The sequence below is a fragment of the Nanorana parkeri genome, unplaced genomic scaffold, assembly GCF_000935625.1.
Source record: "Nanorana parkeri isolate BGI_ZX_2015 unplaced genomic scaffold, ASM93562v1 scaffold532, whole genome shotgun sequence".
NCBI classification, from domain to species: Eukaryota; Metazoa; Chordata; class Amphibia; order Anura; family Dicroglossidae; genus Nanorana; species Nanorana parkeri.
In genome coordinates, this window is record NW_017306800.1 from 851017 (window position 1) to 877779 (window position 26763).

General features: G+C 40.8%; 1 protein-coding gene across 1 annotated transcript in view; it reads left to right on the plus strand.

Moving 5' to 3' along the window:
- The first annotated feature begins 231 nt into the window (after positions 1-231).
- Positions 232-26763, plus strand: part of RPAP3 (RNA polymerase II associated protein 3) — a 47415-nt gene continuing 20883 nt past the window's right edge. The window contains exons 1-12 of the mRNA XM_018561590.1: positions 232-300; positions 3354-3538; positions 6864-7004; positions 9293-9418; positions 13146-13273; positions 13369-13490; positions 14637-14707; positions 16459-16593; positions 18360-18487; positions 19782-19903; positions 21450-21520; positions 23946-24062. Coding sequence (XP_018417092.1) covers positions 3386-3538; positions 6864-7004; positions 9293-9418; positions 13146-13273; positions 13369-13490; positions 14637-14707; positions 16459-16593; positions 18360-18487; positions 19782-19903; positions 21450-21520; positions 23946-24062 — 1314 coding nt within the window. The 5' untranslated portion in view covers positions 232-300; positions 3354-3385. The remainder of the gene's footprint in view (positions 301-3353; positions 3539-6863; positions 7005-9292; positions 9419-13145; positions 13274-13368; positions 13491-14636; positions 14708-16458; positions 16594-18359; positions 18488-19781; positions 19904-21449; positions 21521-23945; positions 24063-26763) is intronic.

Sequence of the window (26763 nt, forward strand, 5' to 3'; positions counted from 1 at the left end):
CCGACTCCATCGCAGCCATCTTTTATGTGGGCAGGAAGGGAGCAGTAAAATAAAAACGTAATTCTTATTAATGAGCAGGATATATTTTCTAGTAAATAATGATTCAATAGAAAAGCTTTGGCAGGAAAGATGGATAAGATGTCTCTCGACTAATGCAGCCGTTCGCTTCCAGCTTCCATACACCGTTGGAAGCTCAGGCCCGGAGGCTTCCGTTTCCATGGTGACTGTGGCTCCGCACGGCATGCTGGGAGTCCGTGAATGGGAAGTGAGAGCTGAGGAGCGGATGAGTGAGAGCTGCAGGTAGGTGACTGCGGTATGTAGTTCACGTGGTTTCGGGCTGATATATACCTTGGAAAATGGCTCTAGGGTGTGTGATTAGACTTGCTACACTAATGACTGGAGTACTGCTTCAATACAACCAACCAGCCAGCATGCTCTGAACTGCTTTATTAGGGATGTCACAATTTAAAGAGCACTTGTCAGGAGAGAGCTATTTCTGACATAGTCTCCATTCACAACTAGGCATCAGCGTTTTCAGGCACGTCTTTACCACTTTTTGTTGCTCGTTAGACGCGAATAGGCAAAGACGCTTCTTATTGAGCAGATCAAAATGCATTGCTGTGAATGAGAAAACGTGCAACCAAACGTGCCCAGAAATGTGCAAAACGCTTGTGTTATGGCGCGTGTGCATTTTCATGTGCTTCCATTAAAGTCTATGCGGCCAAACGTGCTGTTATCTGCCCGAAAGAAGCTCATGTACCTTTTCCAGCGTTCTGTGTTTTACAGCTTGTGACAAAACTCTCAGATGTGAGCAGGGGCCATAGAAATGAGCGGGATTTCTTCTGTTGAGAGTTTTGCCACGCTTATCTTTGAGCGTCAAAATGCCCAGGTGTGAACAGGGACTAAGGGAGTGTGTCTCCCTACTCTGGGCTCCAGGTATACAGCAGGGGTGTAGCTCTACTGCAGCCAAACTATTTTATTTTTACACTCTTGCCAACCAGCACACAAGTATACAGTTGTGTGAAAAAGTGATGGCCCCCTTCCTGATTTTTCATTCTTTTGCACGTTTGTCATACTTTAATGTTTCAGATCATCAAACAAATGTAAATATTAGTCATAGATAACACAACATGCAGTTTTTAAAGGAAGGTTTTTATTATTAAGAGAAAACAAAATCCAAAGTGGGGGCAAGAAGTTGGACTTTAAATACTGGCCACTGTCCAGTACTGGAAGTGTACTCCCAGCACAGTGACCGAGTTGTCGCTGACAGCTCCTGCTCACTGTTTACGATTGGGAGCAATAGACTGGCTCCTGATCATGTGATTGCTGTGACAGCCTGTCCTGGCCTGGTGTTGCCTGCTGGGCTATTGTATTCTGACAGCAGCAGACAAAATTTGGCAGTGTATAGCCAGATTAAATCATCCACCATCAATGCTAGTTTCTAGAAAACAGAAATTAAAGGAAATAATGTGTATATATAATAAATACTACGGTACCTACAAATCTCAATTCATGTTATGGTTGCACATGTCTATAAACATGAACAAAAAAATATATAATCAAGAACCTGGGGGTGAGTATATAGATCAGTGAAAAAGTCTGACAGAGTTATTCACAGAAGGGTGAAGAGTTTGGAGAAGGCATGAGAAGTGAATAATCTAGGACAACAGAGCTGAACTGGAAAGTGAGAATTTTTCCAAATCAGCTATTTTGGCCTAGATTGTGCTGTATGTATATGTGCTATATTCTACAAGGAAATGAATGGGGGTTGTAATCCACTAATGCTTGTCAGACATTGTGCTATCTTTGTAAAGCTGCCCATACACCTTACAATTATCTGCAGATTTTCTGTGGTCAGATGGAAAAGGTGCAACAGATTCCTCCATTCACACTAAACTGTGTGGATGGAGGAATCTCCACCTGGGCCAATCTGTTGCACTTTTTCCATCTGACCACAGAAAATCTGCAGATAATTGTAAGGTGTATGGGCACCTTTAAGGTGTATTAAGTCCTACAGTGCTGTACCACATGTGGAACAATTCTGTAAAGATAGTTTCTCAGGAGGAATATTGGGGCTGGAACGCACTGGATCGCATTGCGGCCGGCTCACTTTGTTTTGGGGCGGGAGGGAGTGCATTGAACTTAATAGCACCGCAGCTACGCCCTCTGACCGCAGTGCGATTGGCCGCACTGGAATGCATGGCACATTAGTTTAAAAATATTGCTTGCATTTTTTTAGACCGGAACGCAGGCACTGATGTGCCACACGTTCCCGTGCGGCCGATCACACTGCAGCCGGAGGGCGTGGCTGCGCTGCCATTGAGTTCAATACACCGCCACGTCCCCTCCCGCCCCACCACAAAGTGAGCCGGCCGCAATGAGATCCAGTGCATTCTGGCCCCAGTCAGGCTGGAACACACTGTGTCTGGTGTGAACTAGCCCTTATCAATGCAGAGGAAGCAAAGGGTTGCATGGCAAGAAGGGATGCAAAATGGAGACAGAGCTGTGCTTTCAGTGCTGCCGGTACCTTCCTCATAGGAACAATCATAATTTGGGCTTCAGTCTCGGGTGGAGCTACAGCCAGCATTGATAGTAATAAAAATGGCATTTCATTTCCAAGCCACTGGACAGAAATTCATAGGGTCAAAAGCTATTTTCACGAGGTCCCATGGGGGATTTAAAGTAGTATTAAACTGCCTTGATTCTTCATGGCATTGATTCAACAAGGTGCTAGAAACATTCCTTAGAGAGTTTGGTCCATACTGACATGATAGCATCACTGAGTTGCAGCAGATTTGTCAGCTGCACATCCACATCAGCATTTGAAATAGCTTAAAAACCTTTTGACTTTAATATCACTTTCACGTGCCTTTTTACCTTCTGGTAAGAGTCCTTCTTTAGAGACTAGAGTATATTTGCATTTTGACAGAATTAAGAATATATTGAAATTAAACAATGACTATTCTAAGCCTGATTTGAATGATCTTAGCCTGTGGCTCACCAGATGTTTCTGCAGAAGCTCTCCGGTAGCTGGGGAGATTTGTAGCTGCTACGAATTTCTACAAACGTTGTAGTGTGACTTGCTCCTAAGGCTGTCATGTTTGGTTACATACAATTAGCCTCAGTACATGTTGGAAAGTTAAAACTAGGGAATATAATATTCAGTATAAAAACATGACTTGTATTAGCAAACAATATGCAGTTCTAGTACTCCTAACCAATATGAATGCATCACTTCTTTCTGAACGGGTGTAATGTGTTACTAATACTGTAGCATAAACATGAATACATGCATTTTGACAAATTCCAAACTTCTAACCCAGCGGTATATTTAATTGCTTTCTGTTGCCAAGGCTTCTTTGTGCTGAATCTGTCACCATCCACCATGGCTTCACCGAATAAGGCTCTTGAACTGCAGTTACAAATGAAGCAAAATGCAGAAGAGCTTCAGGATTTCATGAGAGAGTTGGAGAGCTGGGAAAAGGATATAAAAGAAAAAGATTCCTCCCTGAGAACGCAGACTGGTGCAAGTGAAGAGGTGCGTACCTTCTCTGACAAAGTTAAGAGATCAGGTTTACTGCGCAAGGGAAAGATTACTCATCCACTTTTATTTTCCACCCTCGAGTTTATTTATAAAGTATAAAACTGAATTTTGATCTGTTACACATTGTCCTGTGTCTTTGATAATGCAGCCGGGATAGACAGAGACAGGGTGATACTATTTTGGCAAGGAAAGAATGAGAAGTGCTGAACTTGAATCCAGTAATGGGATGAAATTGACAGTCAAGCATTGGGGGGAAACATTAGAAGCAGCTGGAGCATAAATAGGTAGTCTCATGCTTATCCTTCATTTAAAGTGACATTAAAGGTTAAATTTATTTTTCCCTCCCCCCAATGTTAGTGTAGGGACTTAGCGTAAATGATGCCTCTTAATCCAATCATTATCTTCTTTAGTGTAGTTTTCAGAAGTCCCTCCAGCGCTGGTGCAGGTCTCCGTTCCAGCGCTGACTCCTCTGTCCCTCTTCTTCTCTCATGTCCCACGGAGTCTGTGTGGGCGCACGCTGCTCCATATACTTACCTTGTGTCTCTTCTTGTCTCACGGCTGAACATCTGAACGGCGCATGTGCCCGCCCGAGACATTTTCAGATGTTCGGACGGGAGCATGCGGCAGAGACACGGGTAAAAATTAACCCTAAACATGCAAGGGTTTAATAACCCTTTAACCATGTTACATAAACAGAATCTGCCAGATAGGGAAAAACTGTGTGGCACATTATGCTCCTAATATAATAAAGTAAAAGCTCTGGCTCTCCCAGCCTAAAATGTTTCCAGTTTTGGATGGGGGAGTACCACAGGCAGGAAGGCACAGCACAAAACATTTTCATTTCTATACCCTTCCTTAGGCTAATTAAAATGTGTTTGTTTTCACCTTTGTCCCCGCTGAAAAGCAGCCCTGGCAGAAAGTGAGGAGAAATGTTGTCAATAGGAACATAGATGGTTATAAATACCAGAAAGATGCACCAACCTTTCTTCCCCCTATCCAAACTTAAATGCAATGTTTTTGGCTGGAGTTGGCCTTTAAAGCAGTTGTAATATGATGTATGTATGTGTGTATAAATCTATACTGTATATACATTAGGGCTGCAACCAACTAATTGATGATAATGAGAATAGTTGTCAACTATTCTCATTATCGATTAGTTGGTTGGATCCCCTAGCTCTCTCCTCCATGCTGGGAGGAGGGCACAGCAAGCAGTGGGGTGCAGTAGCCAGCCTGCTATTGGCTATTGTAATTTGAAATGGCCAATAGCTGGCTGGCTATTGCACCAGCCCACTACCTGCTGTATTTACATTCAGCTGCCACTTGTGGAATCTTGCCACTGGCAGTTGTCATTCCCTGGCTGAAGCTATTCAAGCTTACAATACAGTTATTTAAAAATTTTTTTTTTTACAAAAGGTGGGAAAAAGTCATTTTTGGTTTCGGCCTGACAAATTCTGTTGCAGGAGATGCGTTGCAGTGCCATTAATTTTAATGGCACCCCAAACGCGCCTCCCACCCACAGTGTGATCGCCCACACTGGAAAGCACAGTACCGCAATGCTGTGCTTTCCAGTGCAGTGCGATTGCAAAAAATTGTGTATGCAGTTTTATTCTGAAGTAAACTTTATGTTTGTAACACTGCATTTGTGTATTTTTTTTAAAATTAAGGATGGTACTTTATTTTTTTCGATTAATCGCATTAAAAAAATTATCGGCCAACTAATCAATTATGAAAAATAATTAGTTACAGCCCTAAGCCTTCGTTCACACCTAGGCGTATTGTATATGCCCGTCTGTCGCGCGTTTTTTTTAACCGCGATTCGCGGTGAAAAACGCGCGAAAAACGCGCGTTTCCGAGGGCTACTTTTGGCTGTATCCCAATGGAAAACGCCCTACGAAACGGCCCAAAGTAGTCCCAGGATCTTTTCAGGCGTGGGACGTTTTGTAGGGCGTTCGGGACGGGCGGAAATACGGCAAGGTGGGAACGAGGGGGCTAAGAATCAAAACCTAACATGTAAATGGCACTATCTGGTGTTTTCTGGCTTGATGACCTCAGTACTAGTAGATCTGATGACTAGTACAGATAAACTGATTGCAGAACACATGTATAGCAGGGAACAAAGTTATTATGAAGAAGTTGTGAACATTACCATATACTTTATGCCAGCGGTCGCCAACCGGTGGTCCGCGAGAACATTTTGGTGGTCCCAGGGCCCCTCTGATGAAGTGCAGGCTGGGCCATCATTGAAGCGGCATGGAGGCTTCGGGACTGCCTCTCACTGACTCAAGCTGCTGCTGTTACAAGGAATGTGTGGCTCTCAGTACAGTGCGGGCTCTGCAGGAGGCGGGGCATCTCGTCAGTACCCGGACTAAGCAGGCTGCAGGACATAGAAAAAGTGGGGAGAAGCCAGGTAATAGTGGCTCAGTGTGGGGGAAGGGGAGGCATTTCGGTGGTTGGGGGCAGTGCTAAAGCTAGGGACGGCAGGGCCAGTGGCAGATTCGATAGGGGGGGAAACAATTAATATTACTGGGTCGGGGCGGGCGGCACCACTCCCTCCCTCCACCAGCACTGCCACTCCTGCAGGCACACCCGCACCTGTGTATATATATACTGTATGTATGCAGGGGTGTGGAAATTTTTAAAAAAACTACTTGTCCAAGGGCTAAAGCGGGGGCCAAATCTACTTGTCCTTCATGACAATATACTTGTCCCAATACAAAAAAATAGTTTTAATCAAAACTAGGGATGCACTAATACCGGTTTTTCAGTATCGAGTACCAGTACTGATATTTTGCTTTCGGATCTCGCCGACACTGAATACTAATACCGGTGCTTCCGCTGGCATAGAGCAGGCTTTCCTGGTAATCAGGAAGCTGGGCAGCGGGTAATGATATCCCGCCCGGTTTCCTGATTGCCACGGAAGCCTGCTCCATGTTGTTTGGCCTGCTTGATTGTGATTGGCCGGGAAACCTGCTTCCTGGCCAATCTCAAAGCACATGCAGAATGTCCTATGCATGCGTTTATTTGCATGCAGATGGCGGGGGTAGCGGGGTTGGTTTTAATTTCTTTTTCCACGTAATGTTATTCCTATCACATAGGGCATTAAATTCCCCCTGTGATAGTTTGGAGGTGACAGGTTCTCTTTATGGAACCTGAAAAAAATATTTGGTCCACGGTATTTAAATTTATGAATTTAGTGGTCCATGAGGTCCGAAAGGTTGGTGACCGCTGTTTTATGCAATGGTTTGTAATTTTTATTTTTAGAAATCACAAAGTTCTGTCATGTATATTTTGTAGTAAAATATGTTATGCTGCTTTTCAGACATTACCACCTATCAGAAACAAAGACTACAGAAAAAAGAAAAAGTGCAAAAGCAAAGATTCAACTGAAAAGAAACACGAAAAGAGCAAAAAGCCAAAACGAAAATTACTTGATTATGAGTACTGGGACAAGATGGATGTGGTAAGCGTAAGCTTGAGTAATGGCTTGTGTGCACAAATGCATACCTTCTCTTATCCAGTTTTGTACATAATACATTTTGACGTAAGTTTAAAAATGAAATAAGTTAAAACTACATTAATCTAAGAATCAAACAGAAATATCTACCTGTGCTTTGTTTAAATCCCACATATACCCCAGAACATACTTTCCTTTGCCTCCTGACCCTCCATTTGGTACCAGGAGCTGAAGGAAATACCAAGTACATTTAGGTATGGAGGAGAATTACACTCGCTCTATGTGACATTGCTGGGCCAATCAGCTTGGTCCCATAAGCTTGCTTTGATTTTGGTAGCTGAATAAATTGGTGGGTGAGTGAAAGGAAGATAAGTATAAGCGGCTTAGGACAGTGTCATTAAAGTGAACCGGTTGCTTTAGGCAAATCACAGGTTCACTATAAGTATGACTCCTAATTGCTTCTGGTACCATAAACATAGAATTGTTGATGCTATTGGCAACAAATTCCTGTCCTTTTTATTTCTAATTTATATGTAATGGGCAGCACTCTGCTCTCTCTGCAAAGGATGAAACCCTGTGACACATTATTATCTTTGTGGATCATGGTATAAACTAGAGGTGCACTGAAATGGAAATTTTAAAACCGAAACCAAACCAAAATGTAAAAAATTGTCAGGCCGAAACCGATACCGAAAATGTTTTGTTATTTGAATTTTTTTTCAAATATTTTATTTATTTTTTATAAACGCTTTCATTTTTTATATTTATGTTTATACATTCATTTTTTATTTAAATATTTTTATTTTTTACATTACTTTTTAGGGTCTTTGGGGAAATATTGGGGGTCTAAACAGACCCCTGATATTTCCCTTTTAAAATGGAAAAAGAGATTTAGGACACAAAGTCCTCAATCTCTTTTTCTGTGTCCCCTGTTACAAATGAACAGGAATCCTCTATGAGTGTTCCTGTTCATTGATAACATGAGGACATTGTGTGTTTACTATAACTACAACTATGAATGAACAAGAGGGGATGTAGATCACTTCCCATTCATTCATAATTGAGGATATAGTCACCATACCATCCTCAATTATCTACAAACACTCAGCGATCACTGATCGCTGAGTGTTTGTACCGCTCTCCTCTCTGACACGCTGTCACAGGAGGCTGGGTGAGAGCTGTAGGGAGGAGAGCACAAGCTCTTGTGACAGCGCGGGTTGTCTCCGCCCACACACTCTGCCGGACTGTGATAGGCTGAGCGGTGAGAGGAGAGACGCCGTCCGCTCAGAGCGCTCTCCTCCCGCAGCGCTCGGCTGACTATCAGAGTTTCTTTCCTCCCTGCTGGGACACAGAGCAGGGCCCAGCGTGGAGAAAAGAACGCAGGGATGCGCCAATGTATCGGCAGGAAAATGGCACTTTCGGCACTATGCCAAAAGTGCCATTTTCGGCCGATATGTTTTGCTGGTCGATATATTGGTGCATCCCTAGTGTAAACACTTACCGTTTGCATTCACATGCAATGCAGAAATAAGAGTGTAGAAGCCAACTACAAAATATACAATGTCAATGAAACCACAGTGCACTCAAAAATCCACGACTTAGCAAAATGCTTTCTACATTAGATCTACATTACATTTAGATTGCAAGCCCTCAGGGGCAGGGCCCTTCTTACCATCTTGTCTTGAATTGTATTGTCTTTGTAATGTCCTCCTTCTATTGTAAAGCGCTGCGCAAACTGTTGGCGCTATATAAATCCTATGTAATAATAATAATACATTATTCCTTTAATTGACACAGTAAGCTCAACAGTACACAAGAAATATAGAGCTAGCCATCATAATGTCACTGCAATCCTTGGTAGGCAAAAAGGTTTGCACGCCACAACTTACAAACCACTGCTGGGTTCCAAGGTGTTCCTCATCTGTATGGACAAGTATAACCCCTCCCCTAAGTGATTCCTTCTTCTATCAGTGCCTTAAGGCATTTCTTTTTGATGGAGAGACTTTACACTTATTCATACAGACAAGGAGCACATTAAACCGAGTAGCGATTTGTTAGTAGTGGTGTGCCATATTGTCCATCAAGCAATGCATTAATATTATGATGGTCCAGTATTGACCTTGGCCCTATGTTGTTGAGTCCTGAGTGGGTGATGCCGGTGCTTTAGAACTAGTCTTCTATATAAGACTCTGAGAATGGCAACTTCCATTTGAGGCATTTCAGACAAGTGTTTTGCTTTGTAAAAAAAACTTTTTTTACAGCTAAAGCCATAATATTTGTGTGATATTGTACAGGAAAAAGCACTACAAGAGATTGATAAAGAAGACAACACAAATGAATCTGTGTCCACAGAGTCTGATTCTGCAGATGATGATGGAATAGTCATTGACAAAGAAAATGCTCTGTCAGAGAAGGAAAAGGTAAGGCTCCGCTACATAATACCCTGATTTTTCCCCACTGTTGTTCTACTAAAGAAAAGGGAATAATCCTTTGCAAGAATTGGGATTTGTGATGAAATTAAAACATATAGGTACCTTCTGTTTTATGAAGTCTCTTCCCTATGACCAAGCTCACCAAAACATTTCTGGTTATACTTTCCCAAAAGCTGGAAATGCAACACAGTGTTGTACCGTGTTAGCCATCGACAAAGTAGAAGATTGAATTTAGGGTGATGCCTTTTTTTGGCTAAATAAAAAGATTGTAGTGCAAGCTTTCGATTCATGCTGGCCTCTTCTTCTAGACTAGAGGAAAAACTCGAAAGTTAAGAGGCAGTTGTCATTTTTAATAAGCATTGGCTACGGGGCTCCTGGGATTTGTGCATCCCTGTTTCAATGTATGATTTGTTATATATATATTTATGTTATTAGGTATGCAGCGGTACAATTTTTTTCTGATACTTGTCCAACAGATACCAATTACTGATACTTTTTTTTTTTGTGTGTGTCATGTGACCGTTTTTCTAAAACTAGAGGTGCATCGAAATGGATATTTTAAAACCGAAACAAAACCGAAATAAAAAAAATTGTCAGGGCGAAACCGATACCAAAAATGTTTTTTATTTTAATTTTTTCAAATTTTTTATTTTATATTTTTTATAATTTTTGTATTAAATATTTTTATTTTTTACTTTACTTTTAGGGGCTTCGGGGAAATATTAGGGGTCTAAACAGACCCCTGATATTTCCCTTTTAAAATAGAAAAAGGGATTTGAGTCCTCAATCTCTTTTTCTGTATCCCCTGTTTATCAATGAACAGGAATCCTCTATACTGAGTGTTCCTGTTCATTGATAACATGAGAACAGAGTATGTTTACTATAACTACAATTATGAATGAACAGGAGGTGATGCAGATCACTCCCATTCCTTCATAATTGAGGATATAGTACACATACCATGTCCTCAATTATCACTGAGTGTTTGTACCTCAGCCTCCTGTGACAGCGAGGCCTGTCTCCGCCCACACACTGATCTGCTGGACTGTGATAGGAGGCTGAGCGGTGTGGGAGGAGACGCCGGCCGCTCACAGCGCTCTTGCCCCGTAGCGCTCAGGCGGCAATCACAGTGTGTCTCTTCCCCACTGGGACACAGAGCAGCGCCCAGCGGGGAGGAGAGAAAGAATGAATGGATGCGCTGATGTATCGGCAGAAAAATTGCACTTTCGGCATTATGCCAAAAGTGCCATTTTCGGCCGATATATCAGTGTACCCCTATCTAAGGCCCCGTTCACATGTAGCGACATACCTTTTGCAGCGGATCCGCACGGCCGGGATAGCGCGACTTTCGGGGCGACGTTCCAGCGACGGTAGCGCGACCTTCCCCGTCGGGCTCCATAGAAAAAAGTAAAATCGCGCAAAATCCGCCGAAAAAAGGGTCCGGTAGAAGCGACTTGCGACCGCGACGAGCGACGCGCGACATGGAGTTAAGACAGCTCCATTGAATAACATTGGCCGGCGACTTCTCGCGATATCGCGCGGCAAAAATGCGCGATATCGCGGCGGAAATCGCGCGACAATTCGCTATATGTGAACGGGGCCTAAAACAATACAGACTAATGATTTCAGGATAGTGGTGGAGCGCTATGGCCCAGTCACAGCTGCAACCCTGGTAGTTCTCATGAAAATGCCAAATATTGGCGCTAATACAGATACCTGTATCTGAACATCCTAATTTTAGCCAATAAATAGTATCACTCTAAATCCAATGCTTGGAATGCAAATTGCCAAAAGGCATCTGCAGTTCCACAGTACAGATGGCCCTCGGTTTACAACGGTTCAATTTGCTCTGATGCAAAACAGCACCCTTTTCTGGGAGTGTTGTAAATTGAAACCAAATATATAATGCATGTCAATGGGAAGTGAGGGAGTTAGGTTCCAGGCCTCTCTCAAAACATAATACGGGTACATTTTATTTAAAGCTCCTTGTGTGAGCTCATACAGCAGCTTTAAATATAATGCTTATATATTTATGAATTGGCAAAATGAAAAATTCTGCTTAAGGTACCTTCAGATAGGTTCCTTTTTATAGCTCAACTCCTTTCTAGGAACACTTGCTTTCCCCATGCTTCCCTGCTTATCCATCCATTCACCGGGCTGCCCAAGTAGAAATTCCTGTGTTAAAGGAGAACTATGAGATGAGTGATTTCCACTCACCTCATAGTTCTAGCCGACCTGTGACAGTAGATCGGGAGGTGAGCGAACACATACCAGGTTCGCTCACCTCTCGATCCTGTCACGGCTCTCTGCCGTGACGGGGAGGGCTGGATTCCCCTCTCCCCGCTCCGATCTGCCAGCGCTGAGTGGCGGAACGGACGGGGGTGGGGGTGGGTACAGCTGGCTCTGCCTCTAGATAGGCAGAGCCAGCTGTAACTCACGCAGCTGGGCGGATCACGTCATCTACGTCGGGATGCGCTCCGGCTGCGGCGTCTCAGTACAGCTCGCGGTATACTGAGCTTAGGGTAACGGGAGGACTCTAGTTTGTGTCCTCCCGTTACCCTAAGGAGAACTATGGGGAAAAACACTGACCCCATAGTTCTCCTTTAAGTACACAGTGGGATTTTGTAATAAATAAAAAATGAAGTAGGCAGGGCTGACACCACATGCTTTGGAATGCAGAGCCAAACATACACCGTGTTGTCATGTTAAAAAGAAAGGTAGGATCCCAGTATATTTCTGGCGCATCAATCATTATTTTTTCTGCACTTACAGCATGTTTTTAAAAAAAAACACGGGCAAATGTGCATGTATTGCAGAAATATATGAAATATATTTTTACATTTTGCCTTGACGTACGCTCTAAAATATCCAATTTGAAAGATATTGTTTGCCAAAAAAATAGTGCTGAAATGTGAAGGACATAAAGTGTATTTCCACTTTTTTATTTGCTGAAAAATCCTATTGGCTTGCCTTTCATTTCTATGTCCTTTTTAAGGAGGGGAGGTATGTTTACCATTATTAACCCTGTCTGTACTGTGCTGGCAGATCATATCAGCAAAGTGCATGCTGTCTGATCTATCAAAGGGTTAAAGATATCAAGGCCTGGGTGATGTATTGCTTTACAATGTACTAGAAAAACTGCTGCTAAGTGTCCATATAGTGTTCTTCAGCAAGTTAGGTAAAAAAAAAAAATCTCAAGCTGCCTGTAGTGTCCTGTGAATTATCCTGCTCCATAAGAAGCAACTAGAAACTTCAGTTGACTGCAAAAGTGGAACTACAATTTAATCTGCTGCATGTTGAATGGACAAGTAGGTACCGTATTTTTCGCCCCATAAGACGCACTTATTTTCCCCCAAAAGGCGGGCAAAAATCGAGCGAATGTGTGAGAGCTGAGGTGGCGAGGCTGACCGTGTACCCAGGGGTGTGAAATCCCTATCGCCCGACGCCTGGGACATGCAGTTTCGGCCGCGTAGTTTTTTTGTACATTTAGCCCTGCTCCGAACAAGCAGAGCTAAATGTAAAGTGTGGAGCCGTCGCTTGTTTTCATTCAAGTGCTCTGATTAGACCTGTCTCAGCTGTCAGGAACTACACACTACACAGACTGCATCTTATGGTCAGGTGCGCCTGATGGAGCGCAAAATACGGTAAATAGTAGATTGTTTTATAAAGTGTAGACCAAAAATTCCCCTTGCTAAAATACCAGTGCTTGTTTCAGGGAAATAATTATTTTAGAGCTGGAAATTACGATGAAGCTGTGCAGTGCTATACAAGAGGCATGAATGCAGATCCGTATAATGCAGTATTACCAACCAACCGAGCATCCGCTTTCTTTAGGTTAAAGAAGTAAGTCTTTATGCTCTTTTTATATACAGTAATTCAGTATACGGTTTCTGTAGTTCACTAACATTTACACATTTTTTTATTTTGTTGTTCTGCAGATATGCTGTTGCTGAATCAGACTGCAACCTGGCTATCGCACTAGACCGCAATTATTTAAAAGCTTATGCTCGAAGGGGAGCTGCTCGCCTCGCTATAAAGAATTTGCAAGGAGCAAAAGAAGGTTGTTTCTGAAGCTATACTCCTATACTGCCTATAACATTTAAAGTAGGGATGCACCGCTACCAAGTACCGTACTCGGTACAAGTACAGATACTTTTAGAGCTCCAGGACTAGACTAGAGAAAAATTCAAAAGTTAGGAGACACCTGTCATTTGTAAGGAGCACACGGAGCTCCCGGGATCTCTGTTTTAATGTTTTTGTTTTTTTTCATACATATATATATATTCGGGTGCACTGATGCCATTTTTGCAAGTACAAGTACTCATACTTGCCCAAGTTCTCACAGATACAAGTACTGATACTTGTCCAAGTACTCGCAGATATAAGTACTCATACTTGTCCAAGTTCTCACAGATACAAGTACTGATACTTTTCCAAGTACTCACAGATACAAGTACTGATACTTGTCCAAGTACTCACAGATACAAGTACTGATACTTGTCCAAGTCCTCACAGATACAAGTACTGATACGTACTGATACTTGTCCAAGTACTCACAGATACAAGTACTGATACTTGTCCAAGTACTCACAGATACAAGTACTGATACTTGTCCAAGTTCTCACAGATACAAGTACTGATACGTACTGGTACTTGCCCAAGTACTCACAGATACAAGTACTGATACTTGTCCAAGTACTCACAGATACAAGTACTGATACTTGTCCAAGTACTCACAGATACAAGTACTGATATTTTCATAGTACTCACAGATACAAGTACTGATACTTGTCCAAGTACTCACAGATACAAGTACTGATACAGTTTTGTTTAGTGTCATGTGACCGTTTTTCTAAAACAATACAGACTAATGATTTCAGGACAGTGGTGGAGCGCCAGAGCCAGGTCCCAGCTGAAACCGCTGGAACCCTGGTAGTTCTCATGAAAATGCCAAGTATCAGCACTGGTATCTGTGCATCCCTGATTTAAAGTCTCATATCCTTTTAGTAACGTTTGCATTTTCTCTTTGATTTCAATGGACAATATATCTGTTTGTTTTTATTTGCTAGAAATCATTTATTCTTGTAAGTCCCATTTTTTATATAGGCCTCAGCAAACAGCTCAGGGTATTTAACGTTATCTATTAATTAAACCTCTTTAAATGATCAGATCCTTTATACTATATGGGTTATTTTTTTCTTTACAGATTATGAAAAAGTCCTGGAGCTTGATTCAAACAACTTTGAGGCTGTGAATGAACTTAAAAAAATAAACTGTGTAAGTCTAAATTGCTTTTGGCGTATAGTTTAGTAGTTTACTCACTGGGTTCAGCCAATATATATTATAAGTGTAAAGTGTTGTCACAGCGCTAAAGGTTTGAGATAAATATAAAAATATGTGAATATATATGGATCAAAACATGAGTGACAACCCTGTGTATAAGTCTTCAAAAAAACCTACCAATATGAATATAAAGTACCAAAAAACAGGTGTCCATAAAGGACTGAAAAAGTGCTGATGTGCAAACAATCAAAAGGAAAGCTACATTCCTCAATAAGATAAGTGAATAAATGTAACAGGATATCACACTATAAAAACCATAAAACTAAGTATATCGAAGTGAACTATAAAAAATTAAATAACCATTCAATAAAATTATTTCATAAATATGTGAAGAAGTGCAAATTAGCAGTGAAAACAGTGAAGCAAATGTAACAATCAAAATTGTATTGCAGATACAAAGATGAAAAAGATGTAAAAAAATGGAAAAACACAAGTCCTTCCAGAAATTTCAGTCCGTGATGTGAACTAACACAAACTGCACCAAAAAATATATATATACGAAAAAAATAGATAAGTTATATAAAAATCAATATGAGCGTTCTGATGAGAGTTCCACAATTCCTCCTCACCCGATCTGAAGCCCCCCAAACGGTGGTTACTCACCAGATGGTGTATGGACAGCAAGCTCCTCTCAATAGCTGTAATTCCGGTCCCTTAGCTCACTGATATGTGCAATCAATATATATTATAGTTGTAATATAATGTAAACCATATTAGGGCTAATTCACCAAATCATAAAACTTGTAGTGTTTCAGCGACAGCAATAACCATTTCCCCCTGGAAAATGTAAAACCTAGTTTATATTTTCCTATTTATCTCAGAAATGCTATTCTGCTGGATAGTGACTTTAAAGAGGAACTCCAGGAATTGTAAAAAAAATTACCCTTGCAGTGGGGCTACCCCCCGCAATAAAAAGTCTGTAGATATACTCACCTGATCCTAGTTCCCGCCTGGCTAATAGACCGGTCCCCACAGCATTTCTCTCATGGGCTCTGGTCGTCTAAGGACCCATGACATCATCAGATCTAATGCAAGCGCATTAGATGTGAGGTCACCAAGGGGGCATTCCACCGTTGGAGTGGATGGGGAGAGAGGTAAGCGGTCACTGCTGCAGGACCAAGGATCAGGTGAGTATATCTTCTATATTCTGGCCCCTAGAGAAAAAAGATCAGTTAACCCTTGCAGTGCAGGGGTAGCCCCACTACAAGGGTTAATTTTTACAATTCCCGGAGTTCCTTGTTAAGAGTTCATACATCATTGTATTTAGAAATGTGTTTGTCATTTGAGACCCAGCTATGCTGAGGTTTGGAAACAAACCAAATTGCACAGAAATGGTAAGGGCTTTTCCCTTGCATTGAATGGTACAGCCTCCAGCTATGCCTTTTTGTAGCTTGCAGCTTTTTTCTGAATGTAATATTTTATATAAGAATGGCATTTCAGTGAGTAAAATGTGAGTGTGTAGGCACCAAAGCAAATATGTTAGCTGCTGAAGCATGCAATACATTCAAAATGAAACGAATCTAGGCCTGGTCATTTTTAGGTATAGTAATGCACGTTCCTCTCATTTTGGACCTCCGGCATTTTCAAGGGAATAGATTTCCTAAATTGTAATTAAAGTTATCTGCTGTGCTTTTGAAGTAAAATAAAACTAAACAGTTTTTATACTGAATGTATTTTAATTTTAGGAGTTACAGGCATCAGGTATTACTCCACAGCAAAAGGAAGAAGTAAAAGAAAATGAAATCGTTTTATCTGAAGAAGACAAAAAAGCCATAGAAGCCCAGAAACTGAAGCAGCAAGCAATCGTACAGAAAGACTTGGTATATCTTGTTTTTTTGGGGGTTTTTTAATTGTCTCTTGCTTTAGAGACTTCACAGTGTGGAAGTAAAGCAAACCAGCACTTTTATCTGATTATGGATGCTCTAAATGCCTTTAGTTTGGTCAGTCACACTGTATGCAATTGTGGTTTATAGTAAGTGTCTACAATACCTTACAGTAGCTGATCAAATTAGTAAGGAGTGCAGGGCAGGTTAGAATTTTACTGGTGGCTATGGGTCACCTCAAACATATATATATGAGATTCATTAAGACTTCTCTGCCAGTTCATTATCCCGTAGCAGACAAAGAACGAGAGACCCGATCAAGGTGACAGCCACACTGTTGAAAACGACAAATAATCTTAAAACCAGCAGACATACGGAATCAAAGGCAGAAGAAAATAATGAGATCAGTTAGACTAATTGAGATATATAAGAGACTTGTATATACACCGAGTATTTGAACTTTATTAAAACATGGCTTGAGAGTAGAAAAAGAGGATGCAGGGTCCATAGGACTCTAGATTTACATAGAAGGGAATTTATCAAAACCTAGAGCAGACAAAATCTGGAGCAGCTTTACATGGCAACCAATCAGCTCCCCTCTCATTTTCAAAACTTAACTGAACAGACTGAAGAGAGAAGCTGATTGGTTGCCATGCACAGCTGCTCCAGATTTTGATACATTCCCCCCATAGTTTCTGATGGAGAAACTGAATTGTAAAAATGAGGGCTTATCTAGGATGCTGGCCATAGAAGAAATAGGCAGTAAAATGTGTATTCCATTCAGCAAGACCATCCTACCGCCCAGTGCTCCTGGTTTTCATCCAGACATTGGTATAGTGCTCCAGTCCAGGCCGTTCCTTATGTCAACAAGAAAAGTATTCCCAAATAGTTATTTGCTTTCTTATGTTTGTAATGGAATCTTGTACTGTGTTAGCCATTAATTATTGCAGAAAATGTGGAGATTATACAGAAATTCTGATGTATGAAATCCTCATTACTTAGAAGTTTCTTACAGGCAACTGTCAGATTTATCCTGCTTGTGCCAGGTTGGTGGTACATCAGAACAGAGAGGTAGTTACAAAGTTCACACTTCCTTAAGCAGACCTCACATATCAGTTCTCTTGAATCTGGGTTTAATAAAGTTGCAGTATTTTCAACTGGTAGGCAGTAGCGGTTTTCTCATAGATTTAACTTGATGCCTGACATTTTACTGGGGCTTATAATTGGGGCTTTAATTGTGCATAATTCTGATAGTCTTTTTGAGAATGTAAAGAGATTTGTATGTATATATATATATATATATATAAAAAAGATAAACTCCAGGAAATGTAAAAATAATCCTTGCAGTGGGGCTACCCCTGCACTGCAAGGGTTAACTGCTTGTTCTGGTCTACGGGCTAAAATAAAGAAAATATACTCATTTGATCCTCGGTCCTGCACCAGTGAGCGTTCACCTCCTGTTTCCCTCCGCTCTGTCTGTGGAATGTCTCTCGGTGTCCTCGTGTCTAATGCAGGAGCATTATATGTGTTGATGTCATGGGTCCTTAAACTGCAGGAGCCGGGGGAAGAAGAAGCTTTGGGGACTGCTCTAGCAGCCAAGTGGGACCAAAGATCAGGTGAGTATATCTTCTTTATTTTATTTTTCCTGGAGTTCTTCTGTAAAGGAAGTGCTCTTCTGCTAATCTCTGGTGTGTCTTTAAATTGCCTTTCTTTGGATACTTGTTCTGTTTATGCTAAATAAAATTCTCTTTGAAATCTTATAGGGCAATGCTTACTTTAAGGAAGGAAAATATGAGGCTGCTATTGAGTGCTATTCTCAAGGTCTTACAGCAGACAGTACAAATGCACTGCTACCAGCAAATCGAGCAATGGCATATCTGAAAATTCAAAAGTAAGTCTTGTATAATAACAACTGGAGTGGAGGAACTACACTCCCACTTGTTATTCTGTATTGGGTGGGCTACAACATGGTTTAGTACCAAGCAGCATTGTTAAAGGTCTCTGGAGACACACTGGGAATAACTTTCCCTCTTCTGCTGTTCAATGTGACAAGCATTGCTCAGTGTGGGAAAGAAGCCTGCCCTTTTCATTCCATAACAGAATCCTTTATTTTGAGTTGTCCTGTAAGGCATCTAGGAATTTTAATGGATATCATTTAGATGGAATATAAGCCATAGTGGTGTTTTGCAAACAAAAGTCTCCCTAATCCACCAATAATTGTTAGATGAACTTTATAGCAAATGTTGTATACAGATAGTATTCTGACTCCGATTGTTGTACCAGCGATTCATCCCTTGCTGAGACCTCCATGCCTGGCCTGTAACAGATATAATCACTGCAGACAATCCTTATCAGATAGCTGAACTCACCAAATACCTTTTTCCATCTGCAAAGGTGCTTTATTCTGTACATCAGGATACAGCAGATGAATGAATAGACAGTATTTGAAGGTCAGAAATAGTAATGTTTCCAAGCATGCAATGAAGATTAACATGTGGTCATGTTACTGTCAGCCATGGCACTAGTGGCTACTAACATGCAAAGGGGAAATACATCATAGATGGGAGGGAACACAGAAAAACATGTGCAATAACCAGAATGACCACAGGATGTCAGTATATATATTTAGTCATACAATATCAATGAGCAAATGGCTTAAGGAAAATAAACTATATAAATTCTCATCTAACATTTGTATGAAAATTAACCATGAATATGAATTGTCACAGTCTATGCAACCACTGTGGCAGCACAGATAGCTGATTGTGAAAAGAAAGAATCATGAGCTTTCTATATTTTATCATATAACATAATAAAATAATCGAAAGTTATACATGTGTATATGTGTGTGCTGCCATCTCATTAGTATCTTGCAAGGTCAAGGTCATTTTACTCCACTGAGCAATCACTGAGTTTTCAAGTAATCCCTTTGGAGATCTTTGTGTGAATGGTGTGACATTTAAGTATCTGTTAATACAAACAAAGGTCATAGGAAAGCAGACTGTGAATCAATACCTGTTTTCCATATAGTGCTAAAAATATCTGCCATAGATTTAGAGATACATTTATCTGACAAATAATTTTGGTAAATAGATATTGCTGCTGCTTTGCGATGTGTTATGTTTTGTGAAATACTCTTCTAATAAAATAATAGCAATAAAACAGTGTCTTGGGTGCACTTTCAGATACAAGGAGGCTGAGGAAGACTGCACACAAGCCATAGCTCTAGATACAACGTATGGGAAAGCTTATGCCAGAAGAGGGACTGCAAGAATAATGCTTGGAAAGCTAAAGGAAGCAAAAGAAGGTGACTAATAAGAAGCCAACTGACATTTAGTTACTTGATCTTAATGACATTCATATATCTAGCCATATACATTCACAGATAAAATCCCTATAACATTATAATTACTTAATTTGGCTTGAACAGCATCATTATTTTGGGCAGCTAGTTTCCTCCAATTTTCTGAATATTATTTTATCAATATTTTTCCCTTGTTCATGTTATTATCTGATTGTACAATCTCGCATTGGACTGCTGTTCTGCATATTTGGCAAATCTAAGCAACCTGTTCAGTTTAGAAACAATAAGTTAGATCAGTGGTTCTCCACCTGTGTAACATTAAATGGCCCACATTTGTCCTTGGCCATTAAATCACGACCGAAGTCACATTGTGGTACCGCATTCCGGTGCAGGTGATTCAACTGTGAGCGGGAGGTGCATTTGGGGTGCCATTTAAATGAATGGTAACGCAACACACATCTCTCACCAGAAAGCACGGTAGATGCGATTGCATGGTACAATGCGTTAAGCGCACGGGACTGTGCAAGTAACACACTGTACTAGTGTGAACGGGTCCTCAAAAACACTGACATACATAGAAAAATACAGACACAATCTCACACACTCACAGACATTCTCACACACACATACACACTCCAAAAAAATAGTTTTTTTTGTAAGATCCACCCTACCTTAAGAGAAGTGGAGGGGATCCTCAGCCTGGGGTCCTGTGTGGGCTGCTGTGCTGTGACAGAGCTCCATCCATATGTGCACTGCTTGTACAGCTCCCTTGCGTGCCCTTATAGAGGTTGCGGGAGCCAGAATGTGATGCTACTCCAGTCCAGGCACCTCTAGAGTGCACGCAAGGGAGCTGTACAAGCAATGCACATATGGATGGACCTCCGTCACAGCACAGCAGCCCATCACTGGACCCCAGGCTGAGGGACCAGTGTTCAGGGGACCAGCTGATTCTGTAGAAAACTAAAACCTTTAAACCTTTAAGCAGCATCCATTGTAAAGGATTTAGGGATATAAAAAAGACTAAAAACTTTATGACTTTAATATCATTTGAAGGGTTTTAGATCCTTTGGCTAAGGTTGTTATATTGTGGAAGCCACTGCTAACCCTGTTTTTTTTTTTCCCCTCAGTATTTTCCTGTTTACTTCTAGTGGGCTTAATTGTCTTGCCAACAATATTTGCTTTTTGTAAAGCTGGCCATACATTGTTCTATGTTTTTCGTTCAGCAGGCTGAACAAAAAAAAAAACAGGTTCCTCTATCAATGTTACAAGCACGTTGATTGAGGAATCCCCACTGTTTTTGTTTTTTTTTGTATTCTGACAGCAGCCGCTGTCAGAATACCCAAACAAAGTGGCAGCTCATAGGCTGCCAACTCTGTTTGTTTGAAGATTTCCCAACCGTCTCCTTCAATCAGCTGATCGAGTGGCACCCACTGTGCGCGTTTCGGCCGGTTCTTCAGGAAGTTTGCATACTATATGGCCAGCTCTAGACATATTATCTTCCCTATAAAAACAGTTTGGAAATGCTTCAATATTATGTTGATTGTTGCAGATTTTGAAATGGTTTTAAAATTGGAACCTGGTAACAAACAAGCAGTATCCGAACTGGCAAAAATATCTCAGGCAAGTATATTGATCTACAGCAGGTATCTAGGTGAGCAGCATGCTGTGAAAATGATAGTCTGTTTCTGTTGTCTATACATCCTAGATTCAAATGCATGATTATTAAAACAATCCTCAGTTAGTCATCTGATATTTTTTTATCTGTGGTTTTAATAGGTTAAATGTCATTATTGGCCCGGTGGTCCATACCAGCTGTGGTATCTCCTAATATAGCACAGAAAAATAAAATGAGAACTCTCACAAGTAAAATCAGTCATTGAACTGAAATAATTAATACATGAAAACATCATAGCAGTAATAGAGTGATGTACCGTGTAGCCATCAATCACTGCAGAAGATTTGTAGTTTAAATTATTCCTTTTATTGGCTAACTCGAGTTAATAAAGATGAAAGCTTTCAGGACCCCTTAGGTATCATCAGCAGGCTGTGTCCCAAAATCTTGCATCTCTAATTCTAAACCTTTGTGAGAAAAAATGCAGCACAAAGCCCTCTTTTTTTTTTTTTCCTCCTAAGGCCAATGGGCACCATTTAAAAAAAAAAAAAACTTTAAAATGATTTCTAACTTTCTTGTTTGCTTCAGAGCCATGCACATTACCCCAGCAAAAAAAAAGAGCACTTCCTGTACTCGTGCATGGATAGAAGGTTCCAAGGCAGTGAAAGGGGTTGACCTGGCAGCGTAGACAAAGAGCTATGAGATTAAGCATCCCTAGCATCCCCTTAGCTGTGTGAGCAAAGGCATAGGCTGGGGCTGAGTCAATGAGCTGTGAAATCAAGAATCCCCAGCAACCGTTTTGCTGTGCAGCTGTGGTCCTGGACGGGAGTACGCACATACAGGTGGATCCAGGGGGATTTCGCAAGGCAGTGGAGCCACCCCATAGGAGAAAGTGTAGTGGGCAATATTATCAAATAGATCTTCTGCAGCATGACATAACCTGAGAAGGAAGTGACTGAGCGTATGTCTGAGTCTATCAAAATGTAAAGAATGTTTTACTGGTTTAATGACGCTTTATTAACTTGTGTTATCACTTAAAATAGAAACTTTCTACATGAAAACATTGTAAGTGTGCCCAAATTCACTCTGTGTCTAACCAGCCTAACTACGTTTTATATGGAGATAAGGTAAAGGCCTGGTTTTAAGCCATCTGTATTTTGTAAAAGCTAGGGATAGGAGCAGAGAACCATCACTGAAATGGTGAACGTCAAATAAGAGATCAAGGCCAGCAGCTATGAAATGTGTCCTATTATCAGTACAGCAAATGTTACTGAGATGTGAATTTCCTGTGAAAAAATAGGTTTGTGGCGAATGGGACGTGATCCTGTAAATGCAGACAGAGAATATTCTTCTTGCAGCAAAAGATCCAAACTTTTGGTGGTTAACAATCAGTGAAGGATCAGAGGACCAATTAGTTTCCCTTTAATAAATATATCTCTGAGTATTAAAGTGATTTAATTTAGCCTTTTTAAATAGACATTAAGCTCAGGAGTTACATTTTAAAAATGCATTCAAGTACCTTTATTAACAATATTGTATCTTCTTTGTGTATCACTCAGGTGTAGATCCTCAAATCATCTCTGAATTGGTGTTGATAATTCAGAGATGATTTTTTTCCCCCATAATCCCTGCGTGTGTTGTAAAGTAACCACCTCTCCAAGCTCACTCCCATAATGGACCACAATCTCATGTTTAGTTTACTACTTTGTATTGAGATTGTAGTCCATCACGGGAACAGTGGCTACTTTACAACACACACAAGGACAATGGTGAACAAAAATACCCACCCACCAGAAGCAAGGACAGTGTCAGCACTCTTTTTAATGATGATTTGAGGCTCTTCAGCTAAATGATGCACTAATAAGCTACATTAATTTTAATAGGGTACTTGAATGCATTTTTAAGATTTAACTCCTGAGTTTAGTGTCACTTTGAGGGCATCTATTTGAACGCAACGTAGCTATTTATGAATTAATTTACTACAGTGTATGGAGATAGGCCTCATTATTATGGGAGACTCTTGCCATCCTCCTTATGAACTGTTTGTCCCCCTCCAATCTGGTCAGAGGTTAAACAGAATTAAAGCTAGAACCACCAGTCTGAGGAAAATAGTTTTCCCTGATGCTGTGAGACTGATAAATTCTGCATCACCCTGAATTATCGCTGCAATTTTTATTATTTCTTTTTGGGGCATCACAGGAATTTGCTATCGATAATACTGCACTTCATGATTGATAATAGTGCAACCTTTTGAGCATCCTGCTGCTTTTCATGGGTAGTTGATGCTTAAATTGAACAAATTGGTGTTAAATCAATATTCTTATTATTTATCTTTAGACTTTTATCTTTATGCGTATGTTTACATATTTTTTTAAATGTATTTGTTTGTCTTGATTATTTTTCATACCTTGTTTTGTTCCTTTACTGCTCTAGGAACTTGGTGAGAAAGTAGTAATACCCATTCAGAATGATTTTGTCGGTGAAAATAAAGGAAAAGATCACAGGAACTATGTAAGGCCAATAGAAAAACCTGCACATCTGAGATCTACAGTAAGTGCATAACATTTCACAGTGATCTGCCTATGTAACATGATACTTGTAGTTCCCCATTTGTTTCTAATTTAAAGCCATATGTTTCAGAACATTCCTTGTTTCCACTTGGTTTATAACATAGACTAGAAGGTGCGTGGCACATAAGGTCACATGCGATGTTTCTATTTCCTAGTCTTTGTTAGATTATGAAAGCTAACACCTGGTGTGACAATATGGCTGGAATTTGTAAATGTTTTGTTAATGGAGGCCCCTAAGCAGACCTCATGACAAAAAAATAATCTTCAAGTTCAGCCCTGTAAAGCTGGCCATACACTAGTATATTTCCAAACGAACATTCATACGAAAGTGACATTAAAGGATAATCCCCCCCACCCCCAATGCTAGTGTAACGGCTTACCTTAAATGATGCCTCTTGATCCAATCAACTGCTTTCCTGTAGCTTTCAGGAGTCCCGCCAGCGCTGGTGCCGGTCTACGATCCTGCGCTGACTCCTCTCTCTTAACTGGTACTTCCTGTCCCACGGAGCACACTGCTGCATTTACTAACCCTGTGTCTCTCCTCGTCTCCCGGCCGAAGACCTGAACTGCGCCTGCCCCAAGATCCTTTGCAGCCGCTCGAGAATCTTCAGATCTTCAGACGGGAGCGCGCGGCGGAGACACAGGTAAGTTTTAACCCTTTTGAAAAGTGTGTTTTTGCTCTGCTTGCTAGTAGATATATGCAAAAACACGTGAGGGTTTAATAACCCTTTAAGTAACACCTTGGTTGTTTGTGAAATCTGCCAGCTTAAAGGTTAAAATCTGCTGGGCCTTAAGATGGCCATACACTGTGCGAATTTCGACAGTTTCTTCATGAGCCGTGTGAAATTTGCTTAGTGGGTGCCGCTATCGGCACCCTTTCGGCTGGCATCCCTCAATCAGCTGAACGTTAAGATTAGGGGAAAAAATAGACGGTTTCAGCCTGTCAAATTTGTTTCGGTTTTGGTCTAAAAATTTCATTTCGGTGCATTTACTTACTAGTATAAAAAGTAAATAGTGAACATTGGATTTGAGTAGCTTACCATGGTCATCTTGTTCAGTTTCACATTCAAAAGCACAGAGTTGCATTGTGAGGGTTCATCATGATCAGTATTGGCAGAGCAAATATTATGTTGTTGACACACATAAAGATAGTGATCTCAGGAGCTATTGAGAAATTTACACATGATTTGAAGATTATGCAAGACATCTTCTCACTTCTGATGTGGGCTCATAAGAATGACGGTCTTTGGAAATGTCTATGTATCTGATCCTAGTCCTAAATATGGACACACTTCTGGCAGTGATAACAACTGATTTAATTTAAAATCATAATGGTACAAATTATTTGGGTCTCTGTTTATTCCACAGTCCAGGATTCAGAGTTTTTATATAAGTTTACATTCCAATTACAACCTCTTCTTTGTTATGATTTCAAATTTTAAATCTGATTACATTTGCAGTTTTTTGAGTTAACCACTTTAAAAGTAACTCACAGAGCACACTATATAGTTTTTCTTTTTTTTTAATACATTGCTGACCATATTAAAAATAATTCTCAAATAATTTTAGTTTTTTATAAAAATAGTTTTCATATATAATAAGTGTGTGTGTGTGTATTTGTGGCAGCAGGCTGATCAAAACGTCTTGGTCTATCCAGAATGGCAGTGATGTATATGCCAGGTTCAGGTGTTATACTAAAGCTTGTCCTCTGGGGGGGAAGTGCTGAGAGGGCTGGAGGCTTGTATCAAGCCCAGCTGAAGCTAGCTGGCTTGTTAAGACCTCTACAAAAACTCCCAGCTTCCTTAAGGTGGCCATACACCTTGCGATTATCGTACGATAATCGCAAGGTGTATGGAAGGCGTGCAACCGTTTCTACTGTACAGTCGCACGTCTTTTGTCGAAGGAGCATGCTAGAAAACCCGCCGAGAATCGTATGATTGTAGGCGGGTTAGTGGCGTGCTCATTCGACAACTGCCAGTTCAGCTTTGCGGTCTTCGGAAGCCCGATCCTCATGGGGGCAGGCTTTCGATGATCACAAGTACGATCTGCCTTTCCAAGATGGGCAGATCGTAGGAGCTTTTAATTAGCTTACAACCATCGAAAGACTTAAGTCTTGCGATGGTTGTAAGGTGTATGGGCACCTTAAGAAAGGGGCCCCACCCTAGAACCAGTCTGTGTGTCTGGCAGACTGGGGGGAGCAGATCACCTGTGTGGTGAAAACCAGCCTGTGTGGCAAGTGTGTTTGAGACAGCCTTTGTGGGAAAGGTTTTGTAGAAAAAGACAACCTGAAGTCGGTGAGATGTAGGAATTGTTATATTGCTGAAGGGAAAAGCTACATTTTGTGTTTAGCCTGTTGGAGAAACCCCTGTGAGGGAAAAACTTATCTGAATGTTTAAATAAAAGTGGGCAGGATGCCCTAAAAAGTTGTTTACCTGGAGTGTGGAAGTGTACTGAATGCGCTACCATTTGAAGCTAATCCTCACTATATATATAATGAGCAGTTTACATAGTATCACACAGAGGGAGATTTATCACAAATTTCTTTGTAGTTAACATCATATCAAATGCTTCCATAAAGCAAATTATTTAGCAAGTCCATATTGATTTTGGCCCTTCACACTTTAAAAACCATAAATCAATTGGCTTTTCCCTGGATTCTTGTATCACTAAAAGGCCACAAA